Source organism: Drosophila subpulchrella, chromosome 2R, assembly GCF_014743375.2.
Source record: "Drosophila subpulchrella strain 33 F10 #4 breed RU33 chromosome 2R, RU_Dsub_v1.1 Primary Assembly, whole genome shotgun sequence".
Classification (NCBI taxonomy): Eukaryota; Metazoa; Arthropoda; class Insecta; order Diptera; family Drosophilidae; genus Drosophila; species Drosophila subpulchrella.
The window spans coordinates 3,319,536-3,343,618 of NC_050611.1; the positions used below are offsets into that span (position 1 = coordinate 3,319,536).

The 24,083-nt window shown below is 42.7% G+C and overlaps 1 protein-coding gene across 1 annotated transcript; it reads right to left on the reverse strand.

The window, feature by feature from the left end:
• Positions 1 to 3,476: 3,476 nt before the first annotated feature.
• LOC119550664 (polycomb group protein Psc) lies at positions 3,477 to 18,929 on the reverse strand. The gene is made up of 5 exons (XM_037859510.1): positions 18,106 to 18,929; positions 15,399 to 16,237; positions 12,100 to 12,190; positions 7,727 to 7,930; positions 3,477 to 7,611 (listed from the first exon to the last, which is right to left on the reverse strand). Exons 2-5 carry the CDS (start codon positions 16,177 to 16,179, stop codon positions 3,972 to 3,974), a joined length of 4,716 nt encoding a protein of 1,571 aa, XP_037715438.1. The 5' UTR covers positions 16,180 to 16,237; positions 18,106 to 18,929; the 3' UTR covers positions 3,477 to 3,971.
• Between the last annotated feature and the right edge of the window lie 5,154 nt (positions 18,930 to 24,083).

Consider the following 24,083-nt stretch of genomic DNA (forward strand, 5'->3'; position numbering starts at 1 on the left):
GTCCAAATTTTTTAGGGTTTTTGATTGTAGACACAGTTTGGTTTTAAAATTCTAAGAAAGTACTCATCGAATCGAGTCAGACCTCATTTGATGTTTCCCTAAGTAAGCTTGCGATTCGATATTAAAGCAATGTCAAGACATGGAATAAAAAAAGGCTATATATTTATTGCAGCTTGCAATTTTCTGTTCATGTCTTCAAAATTACGTAATGTCGACGTACATATTAATTAATTCACCTATCAGCTTTTAATCTAGGTTTTCGGCTAATATATCATTGAGGACTGCACCTTAAATACGAAAGGGCTTAAGAGATATTGCACTTATAAATCGTGTTTTACAAGAAATCTTTAAGTTGGTGTAATGTCCAAGCACGCGCTAAGCCAAAGAAACGAAAAAATGGGGTCTGACTCCTTTCGATGGGTACTTTCAGATTTTGAATTCCAAACTGCGATTACCCTTTTCGTGTTTCACTGTGTAATTTAATGTATGGAATATATTATCTTTTTAAATTAAAAATTTTTCATTTCGTATTAAACTGCTTTCAGGGGTTCTTTATATATAGCACACTAAACACAATAAAACGTTCAATCTGGTCTTAAAAGTAAGATATCATTTTCAATTATGGGCAGCCAAACACACTTCTGAAAAGGAAACTTCATACCAATCTCTTCAGTGTGCGCTAAAATCTCTGCACCACAGTAGTTTAATATTTTCATCAAGCCCATAATCAATATCCTACCACCACTTAAAGCTCCCTTATGCCATTAATCTATCCAAGTGTGAATTTAATTATGCCCTTGGGCCAGGAAAACATTCAGGAACCACAAAGTAAGGCCGGGCTGTCAATGAATTGCGCCAGTTTTCCAATGTCAACGACAAATTGCCGGTGAGGCACTTTAGATGCAGCCGACTGAACTGGATTAATTCATTCAAACAGGGCAGTAAAAGATTTAAGTTAACATCAACAAGTTGAAGGGACCGGAATGTTGTGGGGTGAGAACCTCAAAGTGTCCGGTAGATTTATTGGCTCGGTTTATAAAGACAGCTTTTATTGATGGCAAGCAATCTTATTTTTTCTATTACTATTTGGTTGGAAAACTACAAATTGGCAAAAGCTTTTGAAATCAGAAAAATTATTAATACCTGCTGCGGAATTTTTAAAACTAATAGCGATTTAAGAACTTACTTTTTTCATGGGCTGAGAAAGCGATTGCCGATGTGTCAGAATATACTCGTTATATAAATATGAGTAATATCGCATGTTCATTCGTTACGTCATGATTTTGGAAACTTTCCATTTTTTTAATACATTTTTTGATTTACGCGATATTGGTGTCTCCCGAGATTACCGAGACCTAAAATGATGAATTAGGTATTACTAATTCTTAAATAAGCGGCTGTCCATATATTACGTAATCACTTAAAAGCGTCCACACCTGAAAAAAAAATGTATTGTTTAAGAAATCGATCATTATAAGGGTCGAGAATTGGAAAAGTTATTGCGTAAGCAAATTTTCTTAATAAAAACTCTAAAAAAACGGCTAAGATGATATAAAATCTTAATTTCAACCAATTTTACCGGAAAAGATTCCACCAGATGAAAACTCTTAAATGTTAAATGGTTTGTGTCACAAATAATATACCATTACGGCTGACACAAACAAATATTATTCATTAATCCTAATTATAACCATTTAAATGTGTATGTTAGGACTGACAGAAATTATTCTGCGGATTTTTCTTATAAGTGCTTAGCTTGCGGGTCTTTTCGAGAAAAAAAGCGCTAGTACCAGTTGGGAATTATAAACGCATAAGTTGTTTATTATAGTATAGTATAGTAAAGTCAGTAATTCATTTACCGAAACAACAATACATTCCATGTAGAAGAAAAAAACAACAAAATAATACTTAATGTCCTTTGATTGGTTTCGATAATGTTCATAAATAAAGCTGTTTAGTTCCTGGTAGGGTTTACGATTAGGAAAAATTACCGGGATATATACACAACTATACAACAACAACCATATATGAAAGTTTTAATATTTTTCCTTTTCAACGTAGAATACTTGGAACATTTTCCGAAAATAAACAATGTGAAAAACTGAATAATTTATTATTGCCAAATGATGTGTTAAGCATTCTGTTGTTGCTACTTCCGATTAATCATACATTGGGGAACCATCTGCAGGCATTGGTAAATATTTTGTTACCCTACACGTAAGACCGTTTTATGCATGTGTTCAACCACTCGAGGATGAAGTTATAACTTGTGCGTGGCATTTGGAATGTAATATTCATTATTATTATACCGAAAAGCATATGGGAAGTATCCCACGTGTGAGGACTCGCTACCTGAGGGAAGTGCTGCATTTGTAATTGCCACTGCGTTGCCCACTTTCGCATCTTTAGAGCGGGTACTCGTACTTACCCAAATGATTTATAAATGCTCATTTAATGCGCTAAAAGCCGTTCGTATTAAGCTGGTTTTCATATGGGCCCTGCCCACTTGGGGCGTTTGAATCTGGCTGCGGAAAAGTGGAAATGGAGGTGGAAATTGGGTGGTTCGCTCGTGTGGTTTCTCCTTTTTTGCAGGCGAGAAAAGGTAAACTTTGCGCCAGAGCTTTAATTATTGTAATTGGAGTTTTCGGCTTAAACCGCACAATCGTATAAATTATGGAGGCCAGATGATGATCCCCAAGATAACTTTCCTTTTTGGAATCATACGTTAATTGTTTTCGGAGCAAAGTGGAGCCCGCCTTCGGAAGTTACCGCATACCGCATGTGCTGCATAAATCTCCTGAGGCGGAGAGCAATTTTCACCTAATCTCAACCCCTCTTGAGATATCTGTCTTTCATCCCTTCTCCGAATGCCTCTTATCTTATCACATTCATTATACGAATTAGATTCGAGACGTCGGATTGGTTTTCTTTTGGGATACATTGGTGAAAATTGCCTATTTTTGAAATCGGAAACTTTGCAAAAACCGGCAGAAAAGAAGCAAAAAAAAAAAGGAAAAGGTAAAAGGGCGAAGCAACAACAAAGGCCACAGAATTTCCAATCGTTTTTATTGAATTTTTCAAACGGCGTCGTGAAAATCCAGCCATCCCGTCCGTATTCTCGGGTTCGTGGCTCGCATCCGTGCAGGCGAGAAACCCAATATAATCTTTATTCCCTTTGTCTCCGATGGTTCGAATGGTCGAATGTTCAAAACGTTCGGACATTTTTCATTTTAAAGACATTTTGACATTCTTTTTTTGCCTCCGCTGGCAGACAGACAGTCGGAGGGAATTGGCAGATTAGAAACGCTCGAAACGCAGCGGTCGGTCTGCGGGAAGGTCGACCTCTGACCTTGGCCAGTTGATTAGCATTGGGATCGGGCCATTCCATTGTCCGACTCCGTATCTGTGTGTGCGGAGCCAAGCCAAAGTCATTGGGAATTAGGAAGTGGCAGTAAAAGACGTCAACGTTTTTGGCATAAATTAGATTTCTATTTTTCCGCTTGATTTTACGTAGAAAAGATTATACAAAATGGTATATTACAGCTGGTATTTACACTTAGGTTTAACTTAGCTTACGGAAATGAATAAATATAATTCGTATATCTGCATATATATCGATTCTGAATCGCTGTCTTATCCTCCTTTCTTTTATTTTTTTAATACAATTCAACATCACTGCTTAGATCTAGATATCTGCATGGTTTAATATATATTTACAGAGCGCCGGCTTACTACCAAGGGCAGTTTACACTCGGCTAGATGCGTAACATTTTTTGGGTGAAGAGAATCCACCCCCAGGTGCAGGGGTTGGATTTCGTGCCACCGTAATTAGGGCGAGGAATTGGTTCTGGTCGTGGGCTCTGATAAAGCACCAACGAACGAACGGGTAACGTAAATGAATAACTAAAACAAGGTCTTTAAAAATTAATTAGAGCTACGTGGGGGGTTGCAGCAGCGACTACTCCACTCCTTCACTTGCTCTTGGTGGCCGGTGGCAAGGAGGCGGCAGAGGCTGTTGCCCCGTTGTTGCCGGTGGCCGCCGTCTGTTGCCGTGCACTCGCTCCACTGCTGCCGTTTCCCTTGGTTTGGGGCGCCGTTGCCGCTGCCGCAAGTTTTCCTACAGGCAGGGGTGATGTTTTGGGGCTGGCTGCCGCCGGAGTGGCTCCTGGACTGGGCAACGTCACAGTGGGTAGCATCGGCTTTAGCTCTCCTTCAGCCGGCCCTCCACCTCCTGCTCCACCGGCGACGGCGGCGCTCTTTAGCTTCTGCAGGTAATCGTTGAACACCTCGTTTCCGGCGCGCTGCATCCGCGACAACTGCTCCATGAGATACGCCTGCTGGTAGCCGTACATCGCCGGGGACATGTGACCCATTTGGGCAAAGTTGTACATCATATTCGACTGGTTAGCAGCGGCCGCCGCCTGGGCAGCCTGCGCCGCTTGCACCCTCATCAGGTTCTCCTTGATGAAGTTGGTCAGGTCCAGTTGTCCGGAGGCGACTGCCGCAGCACTGGCACTAGAGGCAATGCTGAGCGGCGCATTCTGGCTGTGCATGACGGGATGGGGCAACATTTTGCCCATTCCTGGCAGGGATGGAGGCGGTGGCGTTGGGTTTTTGGACACCTTTTTACCCTGCTGTGGGTTCTTTTGGGGTGGACTGGGTTTCTGCGGCGCCTGCTGCTGTGATCCTCCGTTCGCTAGCTTCTGCTGACCAGGCTGGTGGCCAGTGGCTCCAGCATTCGGTGACTTCTTGCTAGGCGGCACCTTCTTGCCGGTGGCTGGATTTAGGGGTGGATTGAAACCGAAGGGAGGCGCCAGCGTTGGCAACTTGGGCGCCAACTCAGGCATGGCATTCTGGCGGGGCAGGATGGGCCGGAACTTCTTGGCCGCCGGATCTCCATTCTGGGTGGCCGTTCCCGCATTTGCTCCTCCTTTGGGCGACTTGTTTTCACTGGCCGTTGGTGAATGACTACCCATTTGGGCTGCATTTCGCTTCTCCGGGCTGGGTGTCTTTTTATCACCCTGCGTGGGCGTAAGCACTGGCTTCAAAGGCGTTCCCTTGGCGGCATTGGCAGGAGGTGAGGATTTTGGTGGAGTGATCACACGAGGAGCACTTGGAGGCGGAGGGGTGGCTACTTGGGGCAACTGTGGCGGCGTCATGCGCGACATTAAGTGCTGCGGCGAAGGAATTGCCTTGGATGGCGGCGGAGGTGGCAATTTGGCGGGCTGCGGTCCTTGTCCTGCAGCAGGTGGCGACTGTCGTTTCTGGGCCTCCTTGGCGGCTTGACCCTGATCCTGTGGCTGGTCAGGTAGCTTAACAATCTCAATGTAGTTATTAACCGGACTCTTGTGCTTGGGATGCTGTCCATTGCTGGGTGACGAGGGATCTCCATTGTCCCGAGAGATGGTGATCGAAAGCGAAGAGGGGATATTGATGTTGCAAGAGTTGAGCAGCGACTTGACCTTCACCTGCTGCTTCTCGGGTGCATCTTCATTGGGCAGGTAGAGATTGCCATTCGCATTTCCGTGGCCTCCCGTTTGGGAAGCCGAAGATGAACCTCCTTGAGCTGGATTGGTATTCTGATCGGATTTGGTGGGCGGTGAGGGAAACAGTCCACCAAGAGATCCCCCACTGCCGCCACCTAGCATGTTCTGCAGGTAGCTGCCGGCACCACCGCTACCAGTTCCGGCATTTCCCGTTGGTTTTGGCGTGTACTTGTAGGTGGGCATCGTTGGGATATTGTAGCTGGGCACATACTGCGGCGAGCTGGGCGAGTAGATGGGCGAATTGGGCGTGTACATGGGAGTGCGGCAGCCAGGAGGCGCCTCCTTGCCCTTGGACTTGCTGGAATTGAACAGCGCCAGATTCAGATAGTTGTTGGCACTGTTACTCTTGTTGGGAGCTGACATCTGCGAATTGCTTCCCTGCTTTCCAAGACTTCTGTTACCCTGAGGTGCAGCTGTTCCGTTAGCGGAGATCGCTGGCGAAGGCGGTGGCCCCATCTTTGCGTCGCCTTTGGGTCCATACACATGCGACTTCTGGGCAGGGCTACTGGTACTCTCTCCCGATCCGCTGCCAATCGACTTAATTTCGGTTCCAGCATCCTTGAGCAGGCGATTGACATCATTTGGAATATTGGCAAACGGATTCGGTCGCGAAGCCTTTGGCAGAATGGGCTGATAACGCTTGGCGATAGGCGTCCGGTTGCCAGGAGCTGACATCTGCACTCCGGCATGTTGATGCATTGGCGATGGAGGCGTAGCAAACTGGGAGGAGGGTTGGAGCTTCCGGGGAGCCAACATTGGTGGCTTCGAAGGCGGCGGCATCAGTGGTTTTTCTATCTTGGGAGTCGCCGAAGCTGGAGGATTGCCATTGGTGGCAGGTAGGCGTATCTTAAAGTCCACCGTCGGGAGTGGGGGCGATAGCTTCGGTTTCTTGGACACCGCCTTCACTGGGTCCTTGCTCTTTCTCTTCGAGGAAGCAATCGATTTTGGCGGCATACAGCTGGGCGGTTTCATCAGCACGCTATCGTCCAAATTACCCTTAGATTTTGGTGACGGTAACTTCTGCGAAGCACCCGAGGGCGGGGTAATGGCCCTGCTGTTGGTCATCCTCTCCGGGGATTCAACCTTTACCTTGATGGGCTTCAGAGCAAAGGATTTGAGGAACTCCGACTTGGGATCCTCTAAGAAAGCTCCACTGGTGACCCTTGGACTCAGGGTGCTCACGCCACTTGGACTCAAGATGCGTTCTGTGCGAATGGTCAATGGAGGAACCGTTAATGGGCTGGGACTCTTGCGCTTGCGCTCTCCACTTGAATTGGAACTGGAGCTGCTCGACGACTTGGGACTGCCGTCCTTGTCCTTTTTCTTCGACCTTGACTCCTTCTCGGGCTTGAGGGGCTTCACAATCTCTCTGCGCTCAGGATCAGACATATTGATAATGGTCACGCTGTTCTGCTTGGACAGATCGATCTTCAGCTTGATATTGGGCTCTGAGGGCGAAGAAACGGGCGTAGAGGGGGAGTTCTTCGAGGACGACTTCGAGCTCGTCTGTGGGGAGTGACTCTTCTCGCGCTTCTCCAGCATAGTTCGATTGATCACCAGCTTGAGTGGCTCCGTCGTGGGTGGTGGAGCAGTCGCCTCTTTGACCACCTCTTTCACTACTTCCTTGATGGCCTCCTGCTGCTCCACTTTAATGGAAGTCTGAACCTCTGGCAAGGGCGCTTGTTCCGCCTTCGGAGAAGATGCTTCCACTGCCAGCTGTTGTTCCTGATTCTCCTTCTCGTGCTTCTCCAGCTTCAGTGGTAGCACTCGGCGAGGAGCGGGCTTCACCAGCGGCTGGGGCGACTCATAAACACGGTAGTAAAACCGCATGGGTGCATCCCGCTTCCACGTGTAGATGTACGCAATGTCCATCAGAGTGTAGTAGTCCAGCAGGACGATTGTCTTGACCTTGTACATAATGTCGATGCTAAAGCGCTGGGCATCGATCTCGAACTTGTCGTAGACGAACTTCTTCAGGTGGCTCACTCGGCACATGGCCGGACATTGAAGGTATCGTGGACGCAGTGTGTCCACCAACTCGGACTCGGACTCGATTTTCAGTTCACTGGGGAAGAGAGAAGGGGTAGATATTCATAGATTAGTAAATATGAAATAAGAATGGTATACTCTTAGTATATATTAGCTGTTGCTTAAACTAGTTAAACCATTAAGATACATACCCCAATTCGGCGTATTCCAACGACAGCGACATATCATCCGAGGGACTGAAGATCAGATGTTCCGTGTCATCGCCCCGCTGCTCGGGCGTGGCCAACGCCGCCTCCTGTGGACGATCCTTGTAGAAGGCCCTTTTGCGCATCAGCTCCCGTTCGTAGAGGCCCGGCACGAGCTTGTAGACAATCGCCTGGAGCGTGGTGTCCGATCTGCAAGAGAGGAAAATGACGAGCGGATTAGGAATTGCGAGTCTTAAGGGTTTTCAGGGGTAGAAGACGATGCATCATGCCCAGTGAAATGGAACGCAGACAAAGGCGGCCGGGAAATGGAAAAAGTCACCGTGGATAAGAACGCACACAGAAGCCAAGGAGTCGGGGACCAGGACTTGCGACTTCCTTGGCGCGGAAATGAGGCTTTGTGTGCCTCAGGAGGGAAAGAGAGAGGGACACACCAGCCTGTACAAATTAGGCGGCAGATGCAATTTTCTATTGCTTCAATGGCACGCAACAAATACAAAAACCGTACAAAAAATAAGGGAAGGGACAGACTATGTATATCCCTTGGCATGCGCTGGTGACGATGGTATAGTGGTGATAGTGGTGCTCGGTGATGATGATGGTGGTGGTGGTGGTGTGGTGGTGGTTTCCCCCCAGATACTCACACACCAACTGAGACAGGAACCGAGCAACGCTGGCCCTAAGACGCCTTTGAAAAACATCTACGGCCCCGGGCAGCCAGGCGCTCACTTCAATCATTTCAACCAAAATAACGAAAGACGAAGACCGAAAAAGGTCTTGAATAGAACAAAACAGAGAGATGAAAAGAGGCAGGAGAGGACGGGGGAATTAGGTAAGGGCAAGGCATCGGAGACTCGGGATTACGGGATCTCGGGATCTGGGAATGAAATGGCTCTCATTTACATAACCCCCGGCCATAAATTTTTCGATCATTGCCGAGTGGAAAATGGGCTATCTCTAATCGATCTATTTAGTAGCATCCTTTCACAACCATATTAATTAAACTATGAAATTAGAGATGAGTGATACCAATCGGGGTCCAATTAAAATAATTCCGAGATGCCAAAACATAATAAGTATAAGTAAGTAAGTAAGTATAAGTAAAAGTATAAAATCTTAGTCAATTTTACAATACAACAATGTAAAACTTGTATCCAAAACATAATACATTTTGTATGAATAAAGCCTGAGCTGGGAGCTTTAAACTCCTATGCTGTTTAATTTATAACACTAAGTGAATTCTATTAGATAATGATCTGTTAATTCTTAGCTAAAGTCATAAAGTTTTAAATGGCTTTTTATTGAGCTTTAGTGAATATTGGTATCATAAAAGATTAAATTTGGAACTGAATTTCTAATGTGCGTAGGAAATTCCCCTTATTCAATATGCTCTTTTATCAATGAAATAATGACCAGTTTAATCTATCTAAATAATAATGTCTCAATTAACGTTAAAAATAAATCAGTTTTAAACCGTTTTCTTTCTCATTTCTTTAATAACTCGATCAAACTTCAGCCAGGCCAACTTTTATTCCTCTCAACTGCCACTTTTAGATGCCAGTTGCAAGGATGAAACATTATAAAAAAAAGATATCCAACAGAAGCCAGACTGTTCGGCTGTCGTTCTTTCTCCCTCGCGCGCCTGTCACTCAGCCCAGTTGTTGTAGCTGTTATTATGGTATAGTATAGGATGGGTATGGTATGGCATAGTATAGTATGGAAGTTCCTTTTCCCCAGCTCGCATTGGCATTTGTTGTTGTCAGCTGCTGCCAGTCGTCGTTGTTTTTGGCCGACGGCAAACTCAAGCCGGCGCAAGACCCGCCCGTTAATTATCTCTGCCGCACTTGGATTTGTTTTCGGTTTTCTTGGAAATGCGTGTCGTTGCAGTTTCTTTATATTTCTTTTTTTTCTCGTGCCTTTTTGCAGTTCATATCAGATGATTTTGGGGGCTGTAAAGCAATAAGAACATGGCCGGCCCCTGACACACATACAAAAGAGCTGTTGAAACTTCCAGCTTTTAGTTTATTTCATTTTATTTTTCTTCATTTTTTCACAGCGCTTTTATTTTGTGTTTACCTTTGTAAAGACAAACTGAGCGAGTTTTCTTTTGTGTTCTCACTGTGCCTTTCCCCCAACCCTACCTTTGTGCCTTTCTCCTCCTTTCCTGTTCCTGCTTCTCCGCCTTTCGGTGGGTTAAACAATAAACTTTTGCAATAAATTTAATTGGAGACTCGAGACTACTACTACAATGCCACTAAAAATTCATGGAAAACATGGCCAGCGGCATACAAAGGGCACTTGTTTGTAGAACCCACCAAAATCCCCGCTATATCTTCCGCTCTATATCTACACGGCGAGAAACGAAGATCCTAACTCTTTAATTTCATCTTGGAATTGCTTACATATCACTTCTAAAGACAAACGGGCTTCTTAAATCAAACACTTTTGATCTTTATAATTCCCGGAAAGCCATTGTTCATTGTATTTTAAAAGATCTGAAATAGGAATGTTTGCGAAAGTATTTAAAGTGTTTGCTCTACCAGCATCATAAATATTAAGACACAAAATATTTTGATCAAAAGAACTGAAAATATATGGATAAAGGTAGTTTTTAAGGTATGACTGAATTTTTTGGGATGCCAGTCTATAAAAATTTGGTGCTTTTAAATACATATTTAAATAAAAAAAGAAACTAAGAAAACAAATGATTTGACTTCTAATAGGGTTCTGTTTAAATGTTACGTAATCAAATAGGGGGTTTATGAGCCAAATTATGAAACAAAATATACGTTTTGTTTGAACACTTGATTACGTATTCTTATGGAAGTGCAAAATACATAAAAGTTCGACTTTTGAAGATAAAATTATACAAGACTCAGGTTGTTATTCCATTTCTATAGACCTGTGGCATTTGGATGGTATGCGTAGCTCATCATTTTATCTCCGTGTAACCGGCTCCAATCCATAGGGCACCACTTCACACCATTTGGCCAGCAGAGGCGGCAGCAGCCCGAAAAGGTTCATTCATTCATTCACCTGCTCTTCATTTACTCAGCCCTCTGCCCACGATATCGCCGCTCTTTGAATTTGTATTCATTATCTCTTTGTGTGTGCCAGCGATTACAACGTGCCACTTGATGTGGGGAAGGGGAGTAGTAGGGGTGCCAGCGGGTGGTTTTCTCTATATACAGACTCCCATTAAAGTTGTTCGGGGGCCCAAGGCTTAAATAGATATATTCGCTGGTTCAGCTCTCGGAACATGAAACGTGTTTTTCATTACGCCCAGCGAAATGGAATGGAATGAATTGAAACGTGCCAGACGAGACAGTTAGACATTCCCGAAAATGCCTGGGCTCCGTCAAATAAAGTTAACCACAGGCGAAAACTTTACTCGCAGAGGTGGAAAATGAGAGCAGGCTTTTCTTGGCCCCACACCAAGGGCCAAAGGTTTTTGATCAACTTTTTCGCTCAACTTTGGCGGGGCAAAACCATACCGACGATACCACCGCTACTCATCCACCAAAAATACCAAAAGTTGTGTGGTCCAAGTCGAAGAAGAGGAAGAAACATTTAAGAAGAAACTACTTTGGTTCAGAGTTGCTTTCCCCTGGGGAAAATCAATCTAGAAGCAAACTAAGACAAAATTTCTATAAGCTACAGTGAGTCTCCACGGCCCGTGACGTTTGTGGTCGGGAAAAAGGCGGGAAAATGAAAGGAGCTAATCTTGTACTGATTTTCTGATTATATTAGTCAGCAGACGTCTAACAAAAAGCTCCTTACCTTCTCGAGGAAAACGTCATTCACAATTGGCCCTTTGACACCAAACAAAAGTGGGATTAAGTATTCCATTTAAGGGTGTTTTAATTCCTATTTTATCGAGCTTTAATAAATATGGGTATCATAAAAGATTATGTTTGGGAACTTTCCCTTAATCAATGTTTTGGTTATAAAACACAGATCAAAAAGAAAAGGCAAATTGATTAATGAAAGCTGTGATATTCCAGTGATTCCTTCTTTGAATGCTTTGTACATCAAATATTGAGTGGAACCATTTCGCTAAGAACTTGAATAATTTACTTGGCTCTCTTTTATCAGCCATCGCAGCAGCTTTCCCCATTAAAGATCCATTTGGGCCGTCAGAAAGGTTTGGTCATGCTTTTCCCCCGAGCTGCTCAGCACTTACTTTCAGCCAGACAGCGACGAATCGCAATCTCAAGCACCTGGGCCCCCCTGCAGCCTACGACCTTGCATTATGTATCTATCATCTAATCGCTCGTTGTCAAAGACAGACGATTGCGATGAGCATCCGCAGCTACTGCCGCCACCATACAGATACTTCCAAAGGGCTCTTGCGTACTCACTTGATGTTCGGCTTGGCGTTGTTGATGACCATCTCGCAGCGCGGGCAGAATCGCTCCTTTCGCAGGTGATTAATGAGGCAACTGTGGCAGACTGAAAAAAGAGTACAAGTGGAAAAAACGAGTATAAATTAGAGGGCTTTGGTACGCGAAATAGGCAAATTACGATGCACACTGGCATTCGAAATAAATAAACTCAACAGATTTCGATGATTCGATTTGATGTAGAGCCATCCTGCCACCCCGCAAAATGGCAAGGAAACGCAATCAAACCACCCACGTACCCAAAAGGAGGAAAAAGGACGTTGCAAGGGGAAAACATTAAACCCAAACAGAACAGAAACAGCAACAGAAACAGGGAAACACAGCCTTCAAGGCAAAGTGAGTGCCGTGCCGTGCTGCAAAAAAGTTGTTTTGACTTTAATGTCAATGCCAGTGTCTCTGTCTGCGTGGCTCCCCCTTACTTTTCCACTTTTCCCCAGTTTTCCCTTGGATATCCTGCCCGCTACAACTGTCACCCAACTGCAGACCATGGAGATTCCATTGGGGGGAGGGGGGGTGGTTATATATATAAGGCAGGAGCCGAGGATAGACTACTGGGGGTCGCACAGTCAGTCAGTCCAAGCTGGCCCGCCGCCTGTTACGCTTGTCCGTCAGTTTTGGTCCAATGCCGAAATAATAATAATAAAAAAACACACACACAGAGCGAAATAAAAGGAAAAATTCGCACTGAGGAGGTGAAACGGGGGGTTAGTTGGGCGGTTTTGGGCGTGTGGGGTGGTGGCGTGTGCAAGCCAGCAAAAAAAAATGTTGTTACTGCCCGCCAAATGGCCTCGAATGGGAAGAGCAGCAGCCAGCATTCTGCAAGAGTTGCAGCGGCGTCAAAACACTGAGAGAAATACCTTAGCTTAGCTAACTTTATAGGCTCTTATCCTGAACTAATTATCTGATTTTTTTAATTCCCCTTCTATGAGATTTTAGGAAATAAGGTTTGAAATTCATTAGTTCTTAACTGTCACTAACTTGTATCCATAAAACTGTAATTAAGTCTTATTTTGAGAGCCTCATTAAGGTTAGAGAGATCTAGTTTTATGCTTCATTCAATCTTTTAGTAAATTTTACTACTACTTTCGTTCTGTCACACTTCTACCCTCCCCTAAAGGTAATATCTAAATAAATGATGTCCAGTTTTTGTACTTTCAAGTTACATCTGTCACTCAAACGTTGTATAGTATTTAAATACCATTTTTAAATACCTGAAATTAACTTTTCAATTAATTAAAACCGTTATAACCGTTAGGTACATCTCAAAAACACAAGCCCCTTTTACTAGTTATTTCCACACTTTTATAAAGGTAATACCTAAACAAATTATATACCAGTTTTTGTACTTTTAAGGTACAACTGCCACTAAAGTGTAGTATAGTATTAAAATACCATTTTTAAATACTTAAGAAAAAAAACTTAATATTATTAAAAGAAGTTTTTAAAGTAGTTTTATACATCTCACAACCATAAACCACCATTACTAGTTATTTTTTTAATATCAGTTAGAGGCAGTCTCCCAATAAAAGGTCATAGGGACAAGTTGTGCTCGTTCTCTGCCGCCACACGTACAGTATACATCATTGGTTGGCACACACACATCGATAAGCTGACCTGTGAAAGTTACCCACGCAAAAAAAAACAGTCTCATTGTACTGTATGCCAACCGCTGTTTTATATAATCAAAAAAAAACTTTTCTCATTTTAAGACTGTTTATGAAATCGGAAATTCTCGCAGTGCACCCTGCGAAGGCAGCTGTTGCTGCCACAGTCCGGTTTTCGCTTTGGTTTGCTCTGCGTTGCCTTTGCTTTTGGTTTTGCCTGGGTCTGGGTGCCCAGTTTCGGTCCCAGGTCCGTCCGGTCACCAGTAAACAGTCCGCAGTCCGCAGTCCAGTGTTTGGGGTCCCCACTCCTGTTCGGTTCGGTTTGGTTCGGTTCGTTTGACAGTTAGATGGGACTCCCGGGTGCTCTACATACGTAAGCATGTATCTCTGTGTCTGGGGCCCCCAGTTCGTTTTGTCCCTGCCGGCCAACAGATTTAAATGAGCCTGACCAAATGTATCCAGTGTCCATTATCAACACATTGGTTTGCCAGATTTACGAACGGCAAAAAAATGGGGGAAAAAGCAGGAACAAGGAGCGCTTGAATGGAAAATTAACCTTACGCCGCAAAAGGGGAAACTTTTAATGTCTGAACGAACGGCTCGGCATTCGGGTGATGTATGGCCACATTCGCTAGTTTTATGGCATTTAGTCCCCGCCTGAATGCTAATGTTGTGTTAATATCTGTGTCGTTGATAACGCATCCGGGGTTTTTCAACACGGGGGAGGGGTTGTAGGTTGGAGTTGCAGAGATCATCTCTCGCCCTGCCGCCTCAACAGTTTCTCAATCAATCGAGCTAAGTACTCCGTGGCCGGGACCATTAATGTGCCCACAAACTTATCGCCCGGCAACATCTGCGTGTCGTCTGTGGCCCTGCCCGCCTGCCCCGCCCACTCCTCCCTGGAAACCCTCCCCCTCGCGAAATCCCCCGCCCCCTGAAGCGAACATAACTTATCGCGTCTAGGCAATTTTGCAGACCATCTAGACAGGCGGAGGTTGGGATTTGGATGGGTATTTGGTATTTGCTATTGGCGGTGAGGCTTTCCAGGGGATGGGGGTGGGAATGGAGGGGTGCCCAAGACGGCAGTTGGCATTCTAATTAAGGCAAAGCGATTAGATGCTGCAACTTGGCATCGCCTAATCCCTGGCCATTGAATGGAGTTTACAAGACACAGATTAAGTCCAAGTATCTCGAACTCTATCACAATTACTGGCAAAAATTTAAAGGATATTGTAGTTATGAAACTAGTTTAAGTTGCGACAGACTGACTAGATTATATATTACATTATTATTATATCTTCATTCTGTTGTTGAGAGGTGCAGCCCCATTTAACTGTATTTTTTAAAGTGTCACATGCCCATTAAAATAGAAAATCTTGATTTTATACCACCCATTCTGTAATGGTATAGTAACTTCAATTCATTAAAGACTATGATCTATCAGCTTAGCTTTTCAAGAGTTTCTTTTTAAAACTATTGATGTGAAAGGATTTCGGCGCTAAGGATAACGATTTCATTCCAGTAATAGGGTAGTTGGAAATAGAAACTTTGAGAGGTTGGAGTAAAGTAGAAAGAATTGTATGGACTTTGTAACGTAGAGGTCATTGACTTGGCAAGTTAGGCTACCCCCGTTGGATAAGGAGATGTACTTACAGGAGTGCAGACACTCGACGATGGTGGTGGCATTGATCAGATATCCCTGGCACAGGTGACAGATGATGTGCGGATTGACGGCCGTTAAGAGGACGGGGCGTGGCCTTGAAGTTGTGGCCAAATCGGAAGTCGTTGTCGCCGTTGAAGACGCCGCTGCCTGTTGCTCCTCCTCCGTCTTCTCCTCGTCGGCGGAGGTGCTGGCATCCTCTGATGGGGCTCTCCTGGTCGTGGACCAAGAAGATGATGATGATGAGGTGGAGGAGGAGGACGAAGACGAGGAGGAGGAGGCGGCGGTCTCAAGGGATTCCGCTCCCGGAGGCGTTGATTCCTTCTTGATGCTGTTTTCTAATATTGTTTTTGCTGCTTTGCCGGTGGCAAGTGTTGTTGCAGCCGTTGTAGCAGTTGCTAATGTGTTTTCACTTTTTACTTTAATGCTGCAGGCAGCAAAAAGTTGCTGCTTTAGTTGCTGTTGCTTTTGCATTTTATCAGCATTAGTTGTTCCCGCTGCTGTTGTTGTTGCTGTTGTTTTCTGAGACAAAGCCAGCTTTTTGCTTGAATTGTTGCCATTGCTATTTGCATTGCTGACAACGCTTTTGGCCACCTTAGTTGCTGTTGTTGTCGCTGTTTCTGTTGCTGCTGTTGTTGTTGCCTTTGCCAACGTTGACAACTGCGACTTTTGTTGTGTATGGGCCATTGTTGTTGTTGTTGCTGCTGTTGCTTCAGTTACTTTTGTTGTTGTTGCTGCTGTTGGCGATATTGCTTTCGACTCTGGCGTCATCATAGTAAATAATACTCTCGCGCTGCTAAAATTCGCTTTTGTTTTTCGCACAAGCGTCAATCTGCAAAATAGATAATGGAACAAGTTGAAATTAAATGCGAATAAAGCGCATGGAAAACGGAAAATGGAAAATGAAAAGCGACTTCAGGCGGAGAGTGTGCTGAAGATTATAAATAAATCAGCGGCTGAGCGCGGAAAGCAATAAGCTGAAGCTATATCGCTTCTTTGGTGGTGGGGAAAAGCTTAAAGCTTCGCTCCCCGCACTCTAAACATTTTACAAAAGAATAATGGGGCAAGGGAAATGTAGGTTTTCTGGGAAAACTTGTAGAGTTAATGAACTCGGTGGGATCGTATTTTGTGTAGCGCAATCTTTTCTTTTGCATGTCGCTTGGTGAATTTGGTTATATACAGTAGGAATGAAGACTGATAAAACTTAAACAAAGATCATCGTAAGATACAGATCTATAGAATTGGCCTATAAGAAAATATTGTAAATAATAAATTAACTGCAAAATTCTTTTGGAATTGCAAAGTGTCTGTATTTAAAGGAATCCCTTCAAATAATAGTAGCATTTAACAAAACAAATTAAACACTGTTTGGTAAAATGATTTTAGTTTTTAATTTAATTTTTTTATTAGTTAAAAACTTTTGACGAAGTGTTTTATTAATAAAAACTACATATTTTATTTACATTTCTTTACAGAAATAAAAATGTTAGTTTAGTTGCTGATCAAACCCAAACAAATCAAAAACACATTAAAAACAGCCTTGGAATCCGGAATTAAGGCTTTTGGGACTCGAGCAGCAGACTGAAAGGAGTCGCCGGGCATAAAGCAATCTGCCAGCTATTATTTGCAATCAGTCGATGGATGCGGGGGCCCTCGATAATGGATGCTGTAGTTGCCATGGGAATGCCTACGTCGAATACGAATATATTGAAATGCACAGCACTCGGGGGAGCGAAAAGGGGGAGAAAGAGTTGCAGGGGTGTTTTGTTTTATTACGGAGCCGAGTGGAGTTTTAACCAGATGCCAAGTACATCCAAAGAGGGGGCGGTTCAGGGGGGTCGGGGGGCGTAAAAATGTATATTTCAAACAATTTCAAGTTGTTTTTGCATCAACGCGCCAGTAAAAAGTCAAGGTACGTACGGCAAACTTTTCCGAAAAACTTTTCAACTCTCTGGAGTTGTATGCATGAAAAAAATGAAAATGAACATGGTAATGGAATATGAATGAATGAGTATGCGAGAGGGCGAAAAAGAGCCGCTAGCAGGGTCTTTAAATCCTTTTTTACATCACTTTTAAGTGTTGTGCGAAAAGAGAGAACCCTTCTGTTTGCCCTTACCCTTTTTTTGAACCCATTCCCATGGTTAAAGATCTCAGGGATTCCCGCGCGCAAAAAAAAAATGTGAGTGAGTACCAACATGAAAAGGATAACACCAAAAAAAAAAAAAGCAGCGGAATTTCTCATTTGAGTGCGGTGTGCGTGAATGTGTGTGTGTGGGATGGAGGGCTGAGTAGGGATGCGAAGGGAAGTAGAAAGAAGGGAAACGCGAGACTGTGACAATGGACAACAACAACAAGCAGGCAGCCAGCGAAAATTCGGAGAATGCAGAGTCGAGACTGCGGCTTTATCTCCTCTTTCACAAGCACACACACGCACACTCGCACATAACTTTCATTCAAAGAAAATACATAACATAAACATAAAACGAAAACGTTGCAAAATGAAATAGCAGTAAAAATCAGTCACACACACACTCTCGAAGATTCTCATGCTCCCCTTTTAGTCAATTGTTGTGTGTCCAATCGAAATTCTCACTTGTTGGGGCCAACAAAGAGGGGGCCATAAAAGGGGAGAGAAAAGAGAGCGAGGAGAGCGCAACAGCTGCCGGTCGAGGGCAGTGTTGGTAAACGCCTGTCATTTACCTCGGAATCCAATTTTTAATCCACTAATAATCCAGCCAGTTAATTGGCATCGCGGTGGTCGCCTTGTATACATATATAATCCAATGGCAGGGTAATAATCCAAGTAAATAATCCACAGAGTATCGGAGCATCAGCGTTTTGAGTCAGCGTTTTCGCTCCTCTTTCCCTCTCTCTTCACCGTACTTCACTTTATTTCTTATTTTATTTTTACTTCTTCACTTCTCAAACTGCAGGCAAGCCACACAAACACGCGCTGGCACTTTCGGCTGCTCTGCTTTCGTGGGCACCTTTATTGTGTATTATGCTTTGCTCTATGTTTCTGCGCGCACACACACACACGCGCGCGCTTCGTACATAAGGCAGCAGACGTTGTTGTTGTTATTGCTGCCTCGGCATTTGGTCACACAAAGGAAATTCACTTTCAAATTTTCCTTTTTATTTGTAATATTATTTTCAAGCTTTAGCTTTTGGCTTGCTGTTGTAATATAAACACACGTTTTATGCTCGGTTATTTTCAGTGGTCGCTTCACTCTGTTTGATTAGCGATAAAAGTAAGAAAGTCGACAAACCGACCGCACACGTCCGTTCGCTTTGAGTATTTTTTTCCGACTGACGACCACGCTGCTTTTCGTTTATGTACTCTGCTCGCGTCGGTCGCTATTTACTCTCTCGCACTCGCACACACGCTTATATGCTGCCCAGGCAGGTAGCCAACTGCTCTGGGCGAGTATCTTTGTTTTTTTTTTCGTTCGCACACCGATCGGCCGTCTCGCTCTCGCCGGCCTCTCACTGGACAGTTTGTTGGCTATCTTGCTCGCACGTACTCGGCTCTTTTGTTGCTCTCGTTGCGGGGCGTCGCTCTCGCTCGTTATCTCTCGCTTGCTCGCTCTTTTTCTTCCGCACAGCGTCGGCGAACCGCTCTCGTTGAACGCAAATTTTGAAATGAAGCACACGCTCTGGCTGGCTCTGTTTTTCGGTCGCCACTTCGTCGCTGCCTGCGTTGGCGTCGACGTCGGCGACGGCGTTGGCGTTTGGCTCTTTTCTTTTTTCTGCTTTGCCAGCCGTTTCTTTGTTCGTGGCTGTATGTACAAATGGATCGGAAGAGGGGAGGAGGAAGAGAGAAAGAGGAAAAAGGGCTGTACATAAATGGCAGAGGTTTTATGACTCTTGCGGGCTCTTATCCATATACAAACACCGTGAAGTACATAAGACCATGTGCAAACAAGGTAGAATGAGCGCCCGTGCAATCGCAACTTGCAATTTCCGTCAGCAATCGTCAGAAATCGCATATCTGCACGTAGGCGTACGGCTATATCTGCACCCCTCTCGCTCTCTCGCACATTATTGCCTCCAAATTGGATCTGCTGTTGCTGGCTTTTCCTTTGCCTTTGCCTCTTCCTTTTTGCCCCCCACAAACAGCAGCAACAACAAAAACAATGAGGGCGCAAAAGAGCTCTCCAATCAGTGGCGGCCAGCAACAATAAAAACAGCAACTTCGTTTCCGTCTTGGCGAATTAACCGTTAGACGTTGGGGCTTACGTAACGTAACAATGCAGATCTAACGGCTAAATGACGAGTAGGAAAACGAACCGTGACTTTCCATGCAAATTAGTGGAATAATGAGTGTGTACGTGGGAGGAAAATGAGATCGTTCTGTGTATCTTTTGCTTAAAAGATTCTTCCACATTTAAGGAACTTGCAAGAAGTTTATTTAAAAGCAGTAAACAAAAATCACTTTCTTTCCAATGCTACATTTTTGTGCCATGTGTCCTTTTTTTACGATTTTTGTAATTATTTGACTTTCGATGCAACTCTAAGATCCGCTTTCTCGACCGCTTGTTAAACTAAAAATAGGCTTTGAAGTTTAAACTATAAAAACTTATAGAAACTTAGAGATTAACGTTATTTTTTAATTTTAACATACGCCCCTGATGCTATTTGTCTTATTTAAAATTCAGGTATGTAGGTTTTCAGCTACGTTGCAAATGTTTCAAGTTTGTTAAGGCGTAAGCAGCTCCATAAATACTCTAGGTTATGTATATTAATCTGTTGTACTTGTGTAGAAATAATCGTTAAAAATAGAGGTATTAAATACTACGAGAATACTGAAAAGTGGGGCTTGAGTCTGAAGTGAAATTGGGAAAAAGGCAATGGCTGCTTAAGAATACGACTTTACTGGTATACTTTTGCAGACTAAAAGTCACAGTCCAGACCAAAGCTATTGTTAAATGATTAAAGATTACTTGTATCTCAAAGAAACCGCGGTTATATTTTGTGGTTTCTGGATATGTTGTTCATAAGAATAACATATGAAAGATATGGAAGAAGTCGCCTTGTTATCAAGAAGTTCACCAGCTAACCAGCTGAAAAAGTAGCGGTTTACCCTATTCGCGGTGGCCTCAGATAAAAACAGACTAAACGCAAGTAATCCTTTGACGACATCTTTCGAAAATGGTTCCTGAAGAATTTGAAGATTTTTTAGTTGTAGTAAAAAAACACATATTTTATGAACATTTCGCTTTTTATGATTTCTTAAATAATAATTTAGAAATGACGTCTTATCCTTAAAAGACAGGGTGTGAAAATGTTATTAAATTAATATTAAATGCAATTATATCAAAATGCTTATTAAGATACGTCACTCTTCTAGTAACTAATATATGTCAAATTTATCTTAGACAACGCCTTCTTTTTAATAATTTGTTCCTCAAAAACAACTAGGAAGACCTAAAACAAGAAGTTGTTCTTTTCCTGAATGACAAAACTGGCAATGATAAAACAAAAAAGTTAGCAAACCAACAAAGTTTACACTTCCTCAAAAATTTGTTCCTAAGACTGCTAGCTGTGCCACTGTTACAGACGCTACTTGTTTTCGTTTTTTCAAACAAACAAACATTCTCGCAAAAAAACCCAAAATATGGTTGCGAAGGAATCTGATAACGATCCATTTTTCAGGAGTTTTGAATTGAACTTCATGACTCATTCAAACAATCCAATGCGATAAGTTGGCAGGCTTATGAATCAGAAACAAAATGTGATAATAAAATTGAATGAGTAATACCTTTAAGAGGATGGAATTTGTCTACTTATGATGTGATTTATACTGCATGATTAAATGAACTGTATGGTTTATTGGGAATTTTCAAAAGATTCTTAATATTTTTGGTTATTAGAATATGACCAAAACATGATACTTTTTTAAAAGATTTTTTAATAAATAAATAAGAGAAATGAGATCTATTTCAAAATGACTTAGCGCTACTGGTTTTATCTTTAGTTTGCACAAAGAAAATACAAGTTTTAGGTTAACAAAATGGGATAAAAAAGTTTTGAAAGCAGTAAATTTGTTTTACTTTTGAAATTGTCTTAATCTGTTTTTGTTTTAGGTCTCCAATTTCTCTGTGTACAAGTATAAAACCCAAAACGTTTGGTACTTTCCCAGATTTGAGGAAACCGTAAACAGAGTATGACATATTGGACTCTAGGGAAAGTTTTAAGGTTCAGAAAAAACTTATCTTTACGCGGCTTAAAGTTCGATCTAATATTAAACAAAACTTTGAAAGTAAAGTTTAATATTAAAACAAGACAATCCCTTATTAATATGTTTTGTTACCTTTTTTAAGATGTAGTCTTTTTTCTTTTATAATGCGTTAAGTCTTAACAAAACGATTTCTGATTTCAGCCACGATTACCTTTACATAAGTTACCGATAACATTTAGTAAGTCACTGATACCTTCAAAGGTTTATGTACATATGTATGTAAATGGAAACTAAAGTCTTTTTGAATGGGTTTTTAAGTCGATGGTTCAGGGAGTACAGAAAATAACTTATAAAGGTTTAAGTTTGTGAAGGAACAAGTAATTATATAACACTAAGACGTTAGAAGAATGTGCTAAAAACTTTTCTTGAAAAAAATTAGGAAACTAAATATAATCCAGCCCTGTTAAGCGCATCCATATTGGGATCGATAATATATCCTTAAAAGGTACTTTTTCTTCCAATAGTGGTCGTTAAATCCAATTAGCCGATCTTTCTGTACCTCCCCTCCACCATATGCCCCAGGCAGGGTGAAGAATTCGGACTCCCCGCAGATTTTTATTACACGCATTGAATGTCCCGCGGTATTAGCCAGTTTCTCCGTTTCCAGCCACATCAGGTGTATCAATTCCATGCGCCATCAGCTATCCGCCTCTCTGGGCAATTAGAACCACTCGAGCTGATGCTAATCCCCGAGCGAAATCATCAGGCGTGTGCCCGTCATCAGGCGAATGTAGATACATGTGTGTGGATGATATCCGGATTCTGGATAGCCGGAGCAGATTGGCCTTGCGGGCGGACGCCATCTTAAGTCGGCCGTCATCAGCGGCTGATTGAGCTCATCCTGTCCACTGGACGACACTGGTCTTTGCCACTCCACCAGGCAGAACCGTAAATTATTGATTGGCTTTAATGCCCGGCAATAGATTGCCCCAACTGGTTTTAACAGCTTAATTGAGACCCCATGAAGCAATAAATGCGATAAAGCGACGGACTTGCACTCGGATTCGGACTTGAAGTCCAAGTCGTGGCAACTGGGGAAAGAGAAACTACAGTCTGACCAGCTAGGCCTGAACTATTTGTAATTAGAAATACAAACAGTCGAGGAGGGTTTCTATTTATCATCATTACATAAGCCCTTAACCTCAAAATTGTAATTTAAATAAAACCATCAGTTGGTTATCAAATCGAATTTATGTTTCTGATAATGATCTTAACGTACTTCACCCAAAATGTTACCTTACCAACACTTTCGGGCTAAGTCTAAAATAAATTATTTAAGTTTTAGAGATAATTTTAAAAGCCAAACCATTTCAGTTTTTAAATAAACTATCTTTTATAAACTTATTTACAGGGGAACGTTGTGTAAACACAATAGTACATAGATCATGTGCCCAGCTTAAAAATAGTTTTTAAATAAATCAATTTTTATACAGGTAGTTACAATTTTTAAAAATTCTTCAATGTAAGTCTTCTTCATGTAAGTCACTGTGTCTATGTTTCTTATATGAAAACTACAGGTACCATTTTAAACAACGCTAATCAAAACTAGCCGACGTTTTAGATGCAAAAACAGGGTTGACACCTTTTAAAAAGTAAGTCGCTTGATACGAATTTTGTTCCTTTTTATAATAACGTTTTGTATTACTATTTAAACTTGTTAACCTTGTTTTTTGTGCTTAAAACGTGGCCTTTTACAGATTAATTTTCTGTGTATATTATTAAAAACTTTAAATAATATTCAGTTTTAGAATTTGTAGTATCTTAGAGTTATTTATGATTGCAAATGGGAAAACTACTGTATTGACTGTATTGTGCAAATATTACGTAATAACAGCTGCGAAGGTTTTTGAACACCAATGAAAGGGTAAAACAGATTTTTCCTAGTATCTGGATGTCCAAAGTGGGATCTACCGGTCCGTGCTGCTGAAGCTCTACTGTAGTCTTGAGCCGCTGAGTGAAAAGGCGATGGAACCAAAAGCAAGCCAAGCAAAAGTCGTGTCCACAGCGGCAGCAACAACAACAACTAAAACGGGGCGACTGCAAGGGGAACAACAACAACAATAGCAAAAGGCAAGATTGGGGCAACAACAGCAACTCCGGTAGCAGCATCCCAAGTGAATGGGGGGCATTTAAGTTTAATTTGTGTGCCGCCGTCGTCGCCACTCGTTCGTTTCCCTCTCTCTCTCTCTCTCTCTCTCCGCGCTCTTCCTCCTTCGTCTCCTCTCCTCCTTTTTCGTAAAACGAATCCCCACAAGCATTGAGATTCGTATTCGTTGTTGTTGTCGTGCATTCAGGGCGCATGCCGAAAGCAAAAGCAACAACTCGCAGCCACGTACATACACTTACCTATGTACATATATACATACGCACGCATCTATCTATCCGCCAGTTGAGTTTTCCCAATACGCAGTGCTCTGACGTCACGAGCATCAACAGC

Excerpts from the sequence above, each read along its gene's own strand:
- LOC119550664 (XM_037859510.1), bottom strand. The coding sequence starts at position 16,179 with ATGATGACGCCAGAGTCGAAAGCAATATCGCCAACAGCAGCAACAACA. Across the intron at positions 12,191-15,398 it reads CGTCGAGTGTCTGCACTCCT|TCTGCCACAGTTGCCTCATT; the intron begins GTAAGTACATCT and ends CTCTTTTTTCAG. Across the intron at positions 7,612-7,726 it reads TTGGAATACGCCGAATTGGG|TGAACTGAAAATCGAGTCCG; the intron begins GTATGTATCTTA and ends TCTCTTCCCCAG.